Source organism: Pecten maximus, chromosome 2, assembly GCF_902652985.1.
Source record: "Pecten maximus chromosome 2, xPecMax1.1, whole genome shotgun sequence".
In the NCBI taxonomy this organism is placed as follows: Eukaryota; Metazoa; Mollusca; class Bivalvia; order Pectinida; family Pectinidae; genus Pecten; species Pecten maximus.
Genome location: NC_047016.1, coordinates 2,939,759 through 2,957,443, shown reverse-complemented (window position 1 = coordinate 2,957,443; position 17,685 = coordinate 2,939,759). Strand labels below are relative to the sequence as shown.

General features: G+C 36.9%; 1 protein-coding gene across 1 annotated transcript in view; it reads left to right on the top strand.

The window, feature by feature from the left end:
* The window catches only part of LOC117340530, a 113,487-nt gene that overhangs the window by 94,556 nt on the left and 1,246 nt on the right, over positions 1 to 17,685 (top strand). Inside the window, exons 6-15 of the mRNA XM_033902292.1 lie at positions 5,935 to 6,042; positions 6,224 to 6,338; positions 7,408 to 7,555; positions 7,647 to 7,781; positions 8,077 to 8,298; positions 11,684 to 11,754; positions 12,438 to 12,561; positions 14,350 to 14,478; positions 14,709 to 14,888; positions 16,008 to 16,178. Of these exons, the coding sequence (XP_033758183.1) occupies positions 5,935 to 6,042; positions 6,224 to 6,338; positions 7,408 to 7,555; positions 7,647 to 7,781; positions 8,077 to 8,298; positions 11,684 to 11,754; positions 12,438 to 12,561; positions 14,350 to 14,478; positions 14,709 to 14,888; positions 16,008 to 16,178 (1,403 nt within the window). The remainder of the gene's footprint in view (positions 1 to 5,934; positions 6,043 to 6,223; positions 6,339 to 7,407; positions 7,556 to 7,646; positions 7,782 to 8,076; positions 8,299 to 11,683; positions 11,755 to 12,437; positions 12,562 to 14,349; positions 14,479 to 14,708; positions 14,889 to 16,007; positions 16,179 to 17,685) is intronic.

Here is a 17,685-nt window from a genome sequence, read left to right as displayed (position 1 = left end):
ATAAACGAATCATCGTTAATTACTTCTTAAATAACTATACCCCAAAACATCATATCAAAACAACGTATTTATCCTAACGACGTATTTTCTACTAAGGTCCATCGACTGCCTTATTTATCAACTTTATAACAATGATCAGTTGGTGAGCTCCATCGACTGCCTTATTTATTAACTTTATTACAATGATCACGTGGTGAGGTCCATCGACTGCCTTATTTATTAACTTTGTTACAGTGATCACGTGTTGAGGTCAATCGACCGTCTTATTTAACAACTTTATTATAATGATCACGTGGTGAGGTCAATCGACTGCCTTATTTATTAACTTTATTACAGTGATCACGTGGTGAGCTCCATCGACTGCCTTATTTATTAACTTTATTACAGTGATCACGTGGTGAGGTCAATCGACTGCCTTATTTATTAACTTCATTACAATGATCACGTGATGAGGTCAAACGACTGCCTTATTTATTAACTTGATTACAGTGGTCACGTGGTGAGGTCCATCTACTGCCTTATTTATTAACTTTATTACAGTGATCACGTGGTGAGGTCCATCGACTGCCTTCTTTATTAACTTTGTTACAATGATCACGTGGTGAGGTCCATCGACTGCCTTATTTATTAACTTTATTACAGTGGTCACGTGGTGAGGTCCATCGACTGTCTTATTTATTAACTTTATTACAGTGATCACGTGGTGAGGTCAATCGACTGCCTTATTTATTAACTTCATTACAATGATCACGTGGTGAGGTCCATCGACTGCCTTATTTATTAACTTTATTACAGTGGTCACGTGGTGAGGTCCATCGACTGCCTTATTTATTAACTTTATTACAGTGGTCACGTGGTGAGGTCCATCGACTACCTTATTTATTAACTTTGTTACACTGATCACGTGGTGAGGTCCATCGACTGTCTTATTTATTAACTTTATTACAGTGATCACGTGGTGAGGTCCATCGACTGCCTTATTTATTAACTTTATTACAGTGATCACGTGGTGAGGTCCATCGACTGCCTTATTTATTAACTTTATTACAATGATCACGTGGTGAGCTCCATCGACTGCCTTATTTATTAACTTTGTTACAGTGATCACGTGGTGAGCTCCATCGACTGTCTTATTTATTAACTTTGTTACAGTGATCACGTGGTGAGCTCCATCGACTGCCTTATTTATTAACTTTATTACAGTGATCACGTGGTGAGCTCCATCGGCTGCCTTATTTATGTGCTTTACTGTATGACATGTAGAAGGTAATAATACAAAGTAAACCTGGTAATTTATCTTGTCTATTGTTGATTTGACAGATAAACCAGAATAATACGGGGAACACAATAATTGTACCTGAGTTATTGATGAAGATTATACTAATATAGAATTACGAGGCATTGTTACACACAACAATTAGTTCCTGTCATTGTATTCACGGACACAATACACATTGATGATTAGTAATTCATTTTATTCGCTTGATCACTTCATACGACTGACGGCTTGTTTTGAATGAAGACATAATTTATTTATCTGGATGATATCTGTACGCAAAACAGTCCCAGTGGTAGTTGGTGATATTTAACAAAACAGAGGCGAATGTTATTATTTATTGTTATCTGACGATAAATCATTTCATTATTTTAGTTTATTTAATTAGAAAACAATATCTTCTCATAGGTTACAAACATTTTATAAAATTTGCATGATCACGAAGATACTATTCGACAAGAATGATATACTTGTGACAATAAATCCATATACTTCATGACATCAAATCTCAAACAAATGTTTGTATTTTACTTTGTAAGTAATCGGAACAAAAAACAATAGTTAAATTTTCATGGAAGAGAAGTAATTCCCTAGTACTGAGCAATCGATCAGAACAGTGGTGACACCTATGTTCTCGGCGTGGATACCCAGGGGATTACCATACAATGCATGTTCGTTACAATTATCATTCCATCTGACTGTCACGTGATGCTAATTACCATATATCTATTGTGGACGTTACTTAATGTAATTACAAAAATACGTGCATGTTTGAAATGTTGGAGACTCTCGAAATATTACGAAAGGAAGCGTTAATTACAATTTAAATTTTAATGGTGTTATTGATTTCTAACACAGCCTAGGACCTTAGTCATACAGTCATCCGGTCAATTAACGGCACGCTCTCTCAACGGTTATTTAATTTCCTGAATATAAATTATTTGAGCATGTTGTAAACATCTAATCATCAACTTTATATCGAGCATATGTCACAGTGTCTTACTCCACTAGTTTAAAGGACAACGCATGATATTCGGGGAAAATTACTTTATTGTTATAGAAAAAAAATTTGTCTGCATAGTCTAACTTTAAATGTTTTTTTTTGTCAGTATTCAGTGATAGATGTTTAGGTCGTCACCGTTTGACTGTTATAATTTAGTTGATCAGTGATAGATGTGAAGGTCGTCACCGTTTGACTGTTATAATTTAGTTGATCAGTGATAGATGTGTAGGTCACCATTGACTGTTATAGTTTAATTGATCAGTGATAGATGTGTAGGTCGTCACCCATTGACCGTTATAATTTAGTTGATCAGTGATAGATGTGTAGGTCGTCACCCATTGACTGTTATAATTTAATTGACCAGTGATAGATGTGTAGGTCGTCACCCATTGACTTATAATTTAGTTGATCAGTGATAGATGTGTAGGTCGTCACTCATTGTCTGTTATAATTAAGTTGATCAGTGATAGATGTGTAGGTCGTCACCCATTGACTGTTATAATTTAGTTGATCAGTGATAGATGTGTAGGTCGTCACCCATTGACTGTTATAATTTAGTTGATCAGTGATAGATGTGTAGGTCGTCACCCATTGGTTGTTATAATTTAGTTGATCAGTGATAGATGTGTAGGTCGTCACCCATTGACTGTTATAATTTAATTGATCAGTGATAGATGTGTAGGTCGTCGCTGTTTGACTGTTATAATTTAGTTGATCAGTGATAGATGTGTAGGTCGTCACTCGTTGACTGTTATAATTTAGTTGAACAGTGATAGATGTGAAGGTCGTCACCCATTGACTGTTATAATTTAGTTGATCAGTGATAGATGTGTAGGTCGTCACTCATTGACTGTTATAATTTAGTTGATCAGTGATAGATGTGTAGGTCGTCACCCATTGACTGTTATAATTTAGTTGATCAGTGATAGATGTGTAGGTCGTCACCCATTGACTGTTATAATTTAGTTGATCAGTGATATATGTGTAGGTCGTCACCCATTGACTGTTATAATTTAGTTGATCAGTGATAGATGTGTAGGTCGTCACCCATTGACTGTTATAATTTAGTTGATCAGTGATAGATGTGTAGGTCGTCAACTATTGACTGTTATAATTTAGTTGATCAGTGATAGATGTGTAGGTCGTCAACTATTTACTGTTATAATTTAGTTGATCAGTGATAGATGTGTAGGTCGTCACCCATTGACTGTTATAATTTAGTTGATCAGTGATAGATGTGTAGGTCGTCACCCATTGACTGTTATAATTTAGTTGATCAGTGATAGATGTGTAGGTCGTCACCCATTGACTGTTATAATTTAGTTGATCAGTGATAGATGTGTAGGTCGTCACCCATTGTCTGTTATAATTTAGTTGATCAGTGATAGATGTGTAGGTCGTCACCCATTGACTGTTATAATTTAATTGATCAGTGATAGATGTGTAGGTCGTCACCCATTGACAGTTATAATTTAGTTGATCAGTGATAGATGTGTAGGTCGTCACTCGTTGACTGTTATAATTTAGTTGATCAGTGATAGATGTGTAGGTCGTCAACTATTGACTGTTATAATTTAGTTGATCAGTGATAGATGTGTAGGTCGTCAACTATTGACTGTTATAATTTAGTTGATCAGTGATAGATGTGTAGGTCGTCAACTATTGACTGTTATAATTTAATTGATCAGTGATAGATGTGTAGGTCGTCACCCATTGACTGTTATAATTTAGTTGATCAGTGATAGATGTGTAGGTCGTCACCCATTGACAGTTATAATTTAGTTGATCAGTGATAGATGTGTAGGTCGTCACCCATTGACAGTTATAATTTAGTTGATCAGTGATAGATGTGTAGGTCGTCACCCATTGACTGTTATAATTTAGTTGATCAGTGATAGATGTGTAGGTCGTCACCCATTGACTGTTATAATTTAGTTGATCAGTGATAGATGTGTAGGTCGTCACCCATTGACTGTTATAATTTAGTTGATCAGTGATAGATGTGTAGGTCGTCACCCATTGACTGTTATAATTTAGTTGATCAGTGATAGATGTGTAGGTCGTCACTCGTTGACTTATAATTTAGTTGATCAGTGATAGATGTGTAGGTCGTCACCCATTGACTGTTATAATTTAGTTGATCAGTGATAGATGTGTAGGTCGTCACCCATTGACTGTTATAATTTAGTTGATCAGTGATAGATGTGTAGGTCGTCACCCATTGACAGTTATAATTTAATTGATCAGTGATAGATGTGTAGGTCGTCACCCATTGACTGTTATAATTTAGTTGATCAGTGATAGATGTGTAGGTCGTCACCCATTGACTGTTATAATTTAGTTGATCAGTGATAGATGTGTAGGTCGTCACCCATTGACTGTTATAATTTAGTTGATCAGTGATAGATGTGTAGGTCGTCACCCATTGACAGTTATAATTTAGTTGATCAGTGATAGATGTGTAGGTCGTCACACATTGACAGTTATAATTTAGTTGATCAGTGATAGATGTGTAGGTCACCATTGACAGTTATGATTTAGTTGATCAGTGATAGATGTGTAGGTCGTCACCCATTGACTGTTATAATTTAGTTGATCAGTGATAGATGTGTAGGTCGTCACCCATTGACTGTTATAATTTAGTTGATCAGTGATAGATGTGTAGGTCGTCACCCATTGACTGTTATAATTTAGTTGATCAATGATAGATGTGTAGGTCGTCACCCATTGACAGTTATGATTTAGTTGATCAGTGATAGATGTGTAGGTCGTCACCCATTGTCTGTTATAATTTAGTTGATCAGTGATAGATGTGTAGGTCGTCACCCATTGACTGTTATAATTTAGTTGATCAGTGATAGATGTGTAGGTCGTCACCCATTGACTGTTATAATTTAGTTGATCAGTGATAGATGTGTAGGTCGTCACCCATTGACTGTTATAATTTAGTTGATCAGTGATAGATGTGTAGGTCGTCACCGTCTGACTGTTATAATTTAGTTGATCAGTGATAGATGTGTAGGTCGTCACCCATTGACAGTTATAATTTAGTTGATCAGTGATAGATGTGTAGGTCGTCACACATTGACAGTTATAATTTAGTTGATCAGTGATAGATGTGTAGGTCGTCACCCATTGACTGTTATAATTTAATTGATCAGTGATAGAGGTGTAGGTCGTCACCCATTGACAGTTATAATTTAATTGATCAGTGATAGATGTGTAGGTCACCATTCACTGTTATAATTTAATTGATCAGTGATAGATGTGTAGGTCGTCACCCATTGACTGTTATAATTTAATTGATCAGTGATAGATGTGTAGGTCGTCACCCATTGACTTATAATTTAATTGATCAGTGATGTTTAACCCAGAAACACTTTCTATTGCGTCTTTCGATGTATCTGTGAGAAAATATCGAAGTATGAACCATATTTGCGAAAAGTTAAGGTGTAAACATTTACGTTCTGAAAAGAACAAGTTCAAACAATAAAACACGATTCCTTGAAACATTTCAAGTAATTCAAATGTTTCTACCAATCTTGGAAATAATTGTACGTTTATTTACATAACAATGGTGGGAATAGGTATATCTACGGTCATAACTATTGTCATGATGATGACCTCCTAATCAACGATTGTTTGTATATTACAGATCCTGGCGATCTGACACAGATCGTACAACCACGAAGACCTACAGAAACTACCAGTCTACTCCCAGACGCGATCGGAATGGGGATAAACCACATGCTGACCTATTTGCGTAAATATTGTTATATTGTTATATTGTACCTCCCGTGAAATAATTGTTCTTTAATGAGTTTTCATTGTAAATGCAGGTGTATATAGGTATATCAGGTCGTGTAGCATTATTTTTAATACATCAATTAACAACAGTTATTAGTATATTATATAGAGTTCAGTACTGTATTACCTGTTGACAGACACTACCACTCGTACCGATTAGAGAAGCAGAGGAGACGTGACGCATGTCTACTGATACAGAAAGTGTTCCGAGGATGGCACGTCAGGAACCACCTGGCGAAACTCAAACGGAAGGTCAGAGTACACGAATGTAGTCTACAGACAACAGGCACCAAATATACACCACCAACCCAACATATACTAACACCATACATACATCATACCAACATATACTAACACCATATATACATCATACCAACACAGACTAACACCATATATACACCATACCAACACCATACCAACACCATACCAACATAGACTAACATCATATACACCATACCAAGTTACCAACGTAGACTAACACCATATATACACCATACCAACATATACTAACACCATACATACATCATACCAACATAGGCTAACACCATATATACACCATACCAACATATAGATTATAGGCGTATGATATATAACAATACATTTGTTGGTTATGTTGTGTAACATTAGATTTAGTGGATTATAATGTACATATGCATAACAATAGATTTATTGGAGTATGATGTACCAAAAGATTGAGTTTAGTAAATATATAACCATAGATTTATTGGAGTATGATGTAACAATAGATATATTGAAGTATGATGTATAACCATAGATTTATTGGAGTATGATGTATAACAATATATTTATTGGAGTACGATGTATAACAATAGATTTATTGGAGTACGATGTATAACAATAGATTTATTGGAGTACGATGTATAACAATAGATTTATTGGAGTACGATGTATAACAATAGATTTATTGGAGTATGATGTATAACCATAGATTTATTGGAGTATGATGTATAACCATAGATTTATTGGAGTATGATGTATAACAATAGATTTATTGGAGTATGATGTAACAATAGATTTATTGAAATATGATGTATAACAATAGATTTATTGGAGTATGATGTATAACCATAGATTTATTGGAGTACGATGTATAACAATAGATTTATTGGAGTATGATGTATAACAATAGATTTATTGGAGTACGATGTATAACAATAGATTTATTGGAATACGATGTATAACAATAGATTTATTGGAGTATGATGTATAACAATAGATTTATTGGAGTATGATGTATAACCATAGATTTATTGGAGTATGATGTATAACAATAGATTTATTGGAGTACGATGTATTACAGGCAGTGCTTGAACACGGAACACCGTGGCAGAAGTTTATCACAGAGTACAAAGACTTGGTCATCCGGATCCAGGCTAGGTACGGAGAACTTACAGGCCAATGTGGCATCGACCTCGCGGAAATCGAGGAATTCATGGATCAGAAATTTAGTAAGTTTTTGATAGATTATCATACTAAATCCGTTATTCGAGTTTAACTTATAGATGTATCATATTAATTATGTACTGTGCTTTTGTACAGAATATGAACGAGCGTTTGACGAGACTGCTTATGGGTCTAAATTGATGAAGCAAGACTTAGTGTCATTTTTCAACACCTGTAAGCTATCACCAACAAACAAAGAGTTATCCAAGTCTTTCGACAGTGTTTTTAGAGGTAAGTATTGTCTACAAAATTATCCGACAACGTTTTTCATCAAGACAGGAAGTGCACATTATCATATCATATTATTTTTGCCTTCCCTGCATTGTGATAAGAAATAATTAACAAACATTAGTGTTCGTTTAACAAACAGTTAAGTTGATACATGCTACAGAACAGCTATATATGATCTCTGACCCTCGTGACCATTATTGTTGTCCACACGTCGAACCCCTAATAAACAAAACGACTTGAATGTGGCCAAAACTTTGTACCATAGTTAGTTTTCTCCTTTGCTCACCTTTTGCAGCTGCTGGGACGACAGCGGAAGTAGTTTTTGTCTTAGACTCCTCCTCTAGTATTGGTACTTGTGGTTTCCGGTTTCTGACAACGTTCGTTAAAGATGTCGTGTCGTCATTTGACGTAGGACCAGAACGCGTTCGAGTTGGTATCATACCTTACAACGACGCCATCTTCAACTCATTTGGGTTCACCAAGCACCCTACCAAGCGAGGGTTAGTCAGTGCCATAGGTACGTCCACTTTCTTACTTTAGACACATTCCTATGGCTTTCCTCCTGGTTTTCTACACGTTTACCCACTAGCATCACTGCCGAGTCATAACAATATAAAACAACCGTATAATATCTATTTGACAGATACACGGCATGTTTGATATGTGTCATAATAATTCAATGATTGTAGTCATCAATATATGCACTTATATATGTCTCTTCGTTTTTCGCATTTCATCAACCTACAGATACATTCCGAGAGTTTGTGTCTTGGTACAGAAGAATCTCGTAGAACGAATACTTATATCATGTAACATATGTCCTTGTTTTAACTGAGCCTTTAATTTATACCAGATAGCTAATTGATAGGTACGTATATCCTGTGTGTCTATTATACAGTACCTTGATTTGTCGTTCGTTGATGACTTTCTTATTTATCATGTTGTTCCTGTACCTGGACTGATATATCATGTTGTTCCTGTACCTGGACTGATATATCATGTTGTTCCTGTACCTGGACTAATATATCATGTTGTTCCTGTACCTGGACTGATATACCAGGTTGTTCCTGTACCTGGACTGATATATCATGTTGTTCCTGTACCTGGACTGATATACCAGGTTGTTCCTGTACCTGGACTGATATATCAGGTTGTTCCTGTACCTGGACTGATATATCATGTTGTTCCTGTACCTGGACTGATATACCAGGTTGTTCCTGTACCTGGACTGATATATCATGTTGTTCCTGTACCTGGACTGATATATCATGTTGTTCCTGTACCTGGACTGATATATCATGTTGTTCCTGTACCTGGACTGATATATCATGTTGTTCCTGTACCTGGACTGATATATCATGTTGTTCCTGTACCTGGACTGATATACCAGGTTGTTCCTGTACCTGGACTGATATATCATGTTGTTCCTGTACCTGGACTGATATACATGTTGTTCCTGTACCTGGACTGATATATCATGTTGTTCCTGTACCTGGACTGATATATCATGTTGTTCCTGTACCTGGACTGATATATCATGTTGTTCCTGTACCTGGACTGATATATCATGTTGTTCCTGTACCTGGACTGATATATCATGTTGTTCCTGTACCTGGACTGATATATCATGTTGTTCCTGTACCTGGACTGATATATCATGTTGTTCCTGTACCTGGACTGATATACCAGGTTGTTCCTGTACCTGGACTGATATATCATGTTGTTCCTGTACCTGGACTGATATATCATGTTGTTCCTGTACCTGGACTGATATATCATGTTGTTCCTGTACCTGGACTGATATATCATGTTGTTCCTGTACCTGGACTGATATATCATGTTGTTCCTGTACCTGGACTGATATATCATGTTGTTCCTGTACCTGGACTGATATATCATGTTGTTCCTGTACCTGGACTGATATATCATGTTGTTCCTGTACCTGGACTGATATATCAGGTTGTTCCTGTACCTGGACTGATATATCATGTTGTTCCTGTACCTGGACTAATACATATATCAGGTTGTTCCTGTACCTGGACTGATATATCAGGTTGTTCCTGTACCTGGACTGATATACCAGGTTGTTCCTGTACCTGGACTGATATATCATGTTGTTCCTGTACCTGGACTGATATACCAGGTTGTTCCTGTACCTGGACTGGTTCCAGGTACAGGAACAACCTGGTATATCAGTCCAGGTACAGGAACAACATGATATATCAGTCCAGGTACAGGAACAACCTGGTATATCAGTCCAGGTACAGGAACAACCTGATAGGAACAACCAGTCCAGGTACAGTTGTTCCTGTACCTGGACTGATATATCAGGTTGTTCCTGTACCTGGACTGATATATCATGTTGTTCCTGTACCTGGACTGATATATCATGTTGTTCCTGTACCTGGACTGATATATCATGTTGTTCCTGTACCTGGACTGATATATCATGTTGTTCCTGTACCTGGACTGATATATCAGGTTGTTCCTGTACCTGGACTGATATACCAGGTTGTTCCTGTACCTGGACTGATATATCATGTTGTTCCTGTACCTGGACTGATATATCAGGTTGTTCCTGTACCTGGACTGATATACCAGGTTGTTCCTGTACCTGGACTGATATATCAGGTTGTTCCTGTACCTGGACTGATATACCAGGTTGTTCCTGTACCTGGACTGATATATCATGTTGTTCCTGTACCTGGACTGATATATCATGTTGTTCCTGTACCTGGACTGATATATCATGTTGTTCCTGTACCTGGACTGATATATCAGGTTGTTCCTGTACCTGGACTGATATATCATGTTGTTCCTGTACCTGGACTAATACATATATCAGGTTGTTCCTGTACCTGGACTGATATATCAGGTTGTTCCTGTACCTGGACTGATATACCAGGTTGTTCCTGTACCTGGACTGATATATCATGTTGTTCCTGTACCTGGACTGATATACCAGGTTGTTCCTGTACCTGGACTGATATATCATGTTGTTCCTGTACCTGGACTGATATATCATGTTGTTCCTGTACCTGGACTGATATATCAGGTTGTTCCTGTACCTGGACTGATATATCATGTTGTTCCTGTACCTGGACTGATATATCATGTTGTTCCTGTACCTGGACTGATATATCAGGTTGTTCCTGTACCTGGACTGATATAACATGTTGTTCCTGTACCTAGACTGATATATCATGTTGTTCCTGTACCTAGACTGATATATCATGTTGTTCCTGTACCTGGACTGATATATCAGGTTGTTCCTGTACCTGGACTGATATATCAGGTTGTTCCTGTACCTGGACTGATATATCAGGTTGTTCCTGTACCTGGACTGATATACCAGGTTGTTCCTGTACCTGGACTGATATATCATGTTGTTCCTGTACCTGGACTGATATATCATGTTGTTCCTGTACCTGGACTGATATACCAGGTTGTTCCTGTACCTGGACTGATATACCATGTTGTTCCTGTACCTGGACTGATATATCATGTTGTTCCTGTACCTGGACTGATATATCATGTTGTTCCTGTACCTGGACTGATATATCAGGTTGTTCCTGTACCTGGACTGATATACCAGGTTGTTCCTGTACCTGGACTGATATATCATGTTGTTCCTGTACCTGGACTGATATATCATGTTGTTCCTGTACCTGGACTGATATATCATGTTGTTCCTGTACCTGGACTGATATATCATGTTGTTCCTGTACCTGGACTGATATATCAGGTTGTTCCTGTACCTGGACTGATATACATGTTGTTCCTGTACCTGGACTGATATATCAGGTTGTTCCTGTACCTGGACTGATATACATGTTGTTCCTGTACCTGGACTAATACATATATCATGTTGTTCCTGTACCTGAATACCGGTATGTTTTCAGATGAGCTCGAACCCAAGAGCGGAGTTACACGGACAGATCTGGCCCTGAAAAAGATGTCCCACATGATGTTGGTGAGTGTCTTGGTTATGTAATTGATAGGACGAATATTGCGCCATATCTGCATAAACAATCAACAAACGGTGAAAAATAAAGGCAAATATCGAAATAGTAAATAACATTGAGTTGATGACCTAGTTTTGAGGACGCGAGGTTCCCAGAGAATTATATTCGTTTGCATTTGTCGATTTTGAGTTAAGATATTACGGTTAATATGGCGGTACCCTCTTGTATTTAACAGGATAATATCAATAATAAAACATTACGGAGTGAAATACATCTATTGGGGTAAAGTTAGACTGGCGAGGTTATACAATGTAGTATGAAAAGTGTCATATATCGCAATTACATTGTATAAGTATATAGTTACAAAATATAAAACATAGTTTAATATCGGGGATCAGTCATCTTAACAATAATAAAGAACTGTTACAATAATTATATTTTTAAGATAAATAAAACCAATCACAAATTCCAATCCAGAAAACAGGTTATTGGGACAGCCCTATCTACCAAACACTCTGAAATCGTACTTCTTTTACAATAACTGCATTAAAACATTGTCTTTTAAAGTAATATTGAATAAAATGAATAAGTATGCATAATGAATATATATATAAGTATGCATAAAAATATAAATTTCTTGCCCTGCATAGTAGTGAAATTTAGTTTCCCAGGGGTTATATATATGATTCAGTCTGCAAGGCCTGGTGTACAGCGAATAGGAATAGTGATTACTGATGGGCGATCGTCCAACCCCGATCACACCCGACTAGCCGCTCAGGCAGCGCACAACGAAAACATCACCGTCTTCTCTATTGGTAAGTAGCACGTTATTGTATATATATATAGACAGTACAACTAACTCTGATACACTCAGCTTAAAACAGGTCTCGTTATAACAGATACACTCGGCTTAAAACGGGTCTCATTATAACAGATACACTCAGCTTACAATAGGTCTCATTATAACAGATACACTCGGCTTAAAACAGGCCTCATTATAACAGATACACTCGGCTTAAAACAGGCCTCATTATAACAGATACACTCGGCTTAAAACAGGCCTCATTATAACAGATACACTCGGCTTACAATAGGTCTCATTATAACAGATACACTCGGCTTAAAACAGGCCTCATTATAACAGATACACTCGGCTTAAAACGGGTCTCATTATAACAGATACACTCAGCTTAAAACAGGTATAATTATAACAGATACACTCAGCTTAAAAAATGTCTCATTATAACAGATACACTCAGTTTAAAAAGGTCTAATTATAACAGATACACTCAGCTAAAAACAGCTCTCATTATAACACATACACTCAGTTTAAAAAGGTCTAATTATTACAGATACTATCAGCTAAAAACAGCTCTCATTATAACACATACACTCGGCTTAAAACAGCTCTCATTATAACAGATACACTCGGCTTAAAACAGCTCTCATTATAACACATACACTCAGCTTAAAACAGGTCTAATGATAACAGATATACTCAGCTTAAAACAGGTCTAATTATAACAGACGCGCTCAGCTTAAAACAGATCTAATTGTAACAAACACACTCAGGTTAAAACAGCTCTCATTATAACAGACGCACTCGGCTTAAAACAGCTCTCATTATAATAGATACACTCAGCTTAAAAAGGTCTCATTATAACAGATACACTCAGCTTTAAAAAGGTCTCGTTATAACAGATACACTCGGCTTAAAACAGCTCTCATTATAACACATACACTCAGCTTAAAAGGGTCTCATTATAACAGATACTCTCAGCTTAAAAAAGGTCTCATTGTAACAAATACACTCAGCTAAAAACAGCTCTCATTATAACACATACACTCGGCTTAAAACAGCTCTCATTATAACAGATACACTCAGCTTAAAAAAGGTCTCATTATAACAGATACACTCAGCTTTAAAAAGGTCTCGTTATAACAGATACACTCGGCTTAAAACAGCTCTCATTATAACACATACACTCAGCTTAAAACAGATCTAATGATAACAGATATACTCAGCTTAAAACAGGTCTAAGTATAACAGACACACTCAGGTTAAAACAGCTCTCATTATAACAGATGCACTCGGCTTAAAACAGCTATCATTATAACAGATACACTCAGCTTAAAAAAGGTCTCATTATAACAGATACACTCAGCTTTAAAAAGGTCTCGTTATAACAGATACACTCGGCTTAAAACAGCTCTCATTATAACACATACACTCAGCTTAAAAAGGTCTCATTATAACAGATACTCTCAGCTTAAAAAGGTCTCATTGTAACAGATACATACACTAGTAGTCTGAAACATCTGTTTTGGCGTTAATACGTATTTCCCGATACTCATCATTGATATCTTATACAATTTGCCTATAGATATTTTTGTGGAGACTTTTTTTCGCAGTAGATTGCTTGATGTGTTTGTCTATAAAATAATGCAAAACGAAAAGATTGCTGGGCTATAAATAGAACACACGGATCCTGTAATCAAAGAATTTTATTCGAAAAATCAACTTTAAAAATTAATCTTACAAACGATATGATATCATTACATGTAAATCTATTTAAAGTAAGATGTTTATGTTTGACCTACAGGTGTGGGTGATGGTTATGACAAAGACGAGCTGGAGGCCATAGCGTCCTCAAACGAAAACGTGTTCACGGTCGCTGACTACAACGCATTAAAGACTATCAAGGAAAAACTGGCGAAGAAAACTTGTCTAGGTGAGATTCCCGAATAACTGACATACAACGCATACATAATTCTTATCTAAATCAATTATATAGAATGTCTATATAAAGAAACTAATCGTATACAAATGTAATTATTTATTCATGTTAGTCTAGCTACACTTAAATGTTTGTGGATGTAAAATACTTATCGACATCCAAAGTATATAATGCCAGTTAAACTCGAGCAAACTTGATAGATGAAGATGGTTGTACTTTTCAAGCCGCTTGCATCCTCTGTCAGCAAATCCTCCCTCGGATCCGAGACATGGGCCTGTACAAATCGGAGGTCCTGGAGTTAGCTTGGACATTGTATCCCCCTCCCGGGTGTGAAATCGGGTATTTGAGAACGCTCTCCACCGACGTTATGAGCGATGTTTCATCTAGTCTCTACCACACCGCCAGTACGAGTCTCACACCTGCATCTCACCACACCTACCTGTATTTCCAAGCAGTTTCTCTTATAATAACAAGGACGTTGCCAAAATAACAAACCAATCCGTCATATAAACCATTTCGCTAATGGTACAAAAGTATAAGACTATTTGTAACAATACAACTCTGCAATCGCCTTCAGTATTATGAGAGATTCAGCGAATTGTTATGTTTGTGTAACAAGGCTTTTGGTGATTTCACAATGCATTCACGATTTCTGATCCCCAAATTTTCTCTGGAACATCTTCATTTAGATATCTAATTCATTACAACTAACATTTACATCGCCAGGATGAAACTCATTCAGCTATCTAAAACAAATAAGTATATCATAAAGATATCATTCTGATCCATCAAAACCAGTTGGAAGTATGGTCAAACATTTGAAGTTGCCAGGCTCCAAAATAATTACTGATTCATATGTAACTTATTCCTATCATAAGAAGTCTCATTTATCTACTAGTATGCATTGTTTTAACGATAAGTAAGATGACAGTGGTAATAGACGTTTCCATTAGTATATATATTTACCTTTTTAATATGAATAGGTCCGTGAAGAATAACATCAATACACGGCCCATTATATTTACTAATTACACTCCCATTCTGCTTCAAATTTTGTTAAAACCAAGAAACTTCGAACCATCGAAGAAAGCAGCTTCAATATCAAATAGCTTAACTCTGAGCTGTAATGAAGTCATAACTACCTAATATTATGATGAACTATACAGTTGTCCAATAGACTTAACTCGATGGTCCATTCAGCTTGACCATAGTGGTTACAGAACACGGTTAAAACGTGTAACACATTCCTCTACATTCTACGTATCCGCGGAGCAATCTCGCTTTTGGACATGTGCACACCTATTTAACCCCATCAAGGTTAACAGTTCGGTGGCAAATTAAAACATAAAACAAATATCTCTATAGAGATCGGTTTTGAGGTTTGAATTTGTTTCATATAAATTGAAATATGACATTAGTGTTTAGGATAGGTGAAAGAGACAGGTTAAATGTTATAGGTCAGACTTGATTTTGGCGCGAAGCACGCTTGGCATTTATTGAGACAGGCCGTCTCCTTGTTGTAGCCGCGAGCCGTGATGGAACACTGAAGGGTAAGTGTCATCCCCTGTATAAGACGGACGTCATGGAGATGTTGTGGACCATGTATCCACCGCCGGCTGCCCACATCACCCGAAAGTCTCGCTGGATACATCCAATCGTTGATGGCCAAGAGGCCAATGCTCATTCCATACTTGGTATGTGTGTAAAAAAAAGACACTAAAACAGCACGCCTTCTGAGTTATATAGATAAACTAGATACACAGTCACCAATCTACCTACCAAATAGTCTTCTGATATGACAAGATAACTGGATGCCCGTTTTCGGTATGAGTTGGCGTCCCGAAAATAGCGTTCGGGAAAGTGAGAACCTTCATATAGCAGTCACATATTCCAACATAGGCCTACTGGACATTTTCTTTTAAAACTACGCCACGTGGTGATTGTGGCTGTGAGTCAGTGGGTCGACAGAGTATGAGATTATGTTAGGATTATGACTATGAGAAGGTCGACAGGCTATGAGATGATGTTTGTATTATGACTTATAAAGATATATCCATTCCCACTATTATAACCTCTAAACATTCGAACACACAAACTCATGTTACATTTGTCCGTAACCTTTTCTTTCACTTATGTCTAGCCTAAAAATACCCAAATGCATTTTACTTCGTGTCAAATCTGTTGTTAAAATACACACAGACATCCTCAATTCTAGTGATCTATAAAAAATCATACAAATACACACAGACATCCTCGATTCTAGTGATTTATCACAAATCATACCAAAACCTCCCCAAGTTTGTTATTAAAATACACACAGACATCCATAATTCTTGTGATCTGTCACAAATCATACCAAGACCTCCCAAAGTCTGTTATTAAAATACACACAGGCATCCATAATTCTTGTGATCTGTCACAAATCATACCAAGACCTCCCAAAGTCTGTTATTAAAATACACACAGACATCCATAATTCTTGTGATCTGTCACAAATCATACCAAGACCTCTCAAAGCCTGTTGTTGAAACGCGTCAGAAAAATGGAACCTTCTGGCGAGGTAAAAAAATTATTTCAAAGAACAATGATTCCCAGCATGTTGCAATACATATGGCAGCTAGATTGAAGGCTTCGTCACAAGGATGACATCGATATAACTTTATTTAAGGCATCATATTAGCTAAATGAGGGACTTGAACACGGGTACTTACCTTTTTCTCGTACACACAAACTCATGCCGACATCTACATTTGTTAAACCAGAAGGCTATTGGTAGTTAGATTGTTGGCCATAAGATACGAGGTTAGTATAGAACTGGACATTAATACTGATATGGTGAAAGATTAGCGATATTGACTAAATATTAACGAGAATTAAGGTACTGGGGTCACAATACCAATCACCAATAGATAGGTATTGTTAGTAACTATGTACAATTTTCGTACCAGATGTAGAGATGTAGTATTAATGGAGGGCCTTCCACCCCAGGCGAGGTGGAGAGGCGGGTCTAAAAGTTCAGATACAATGAATGTAGACTTTATGAGTAAGTTACTGCTAGGAAATAGACCTTTAGAATTTGGGGCATCATTTCAGTAGACGTTTTGCACATCTTTCTAGCCGGTGTGATAGATGGAATCACGCACTTGTTACACACAGTCGTAGTAATTGTTGTCTAGCTTAGAAAACTTTCTTCACCATGTA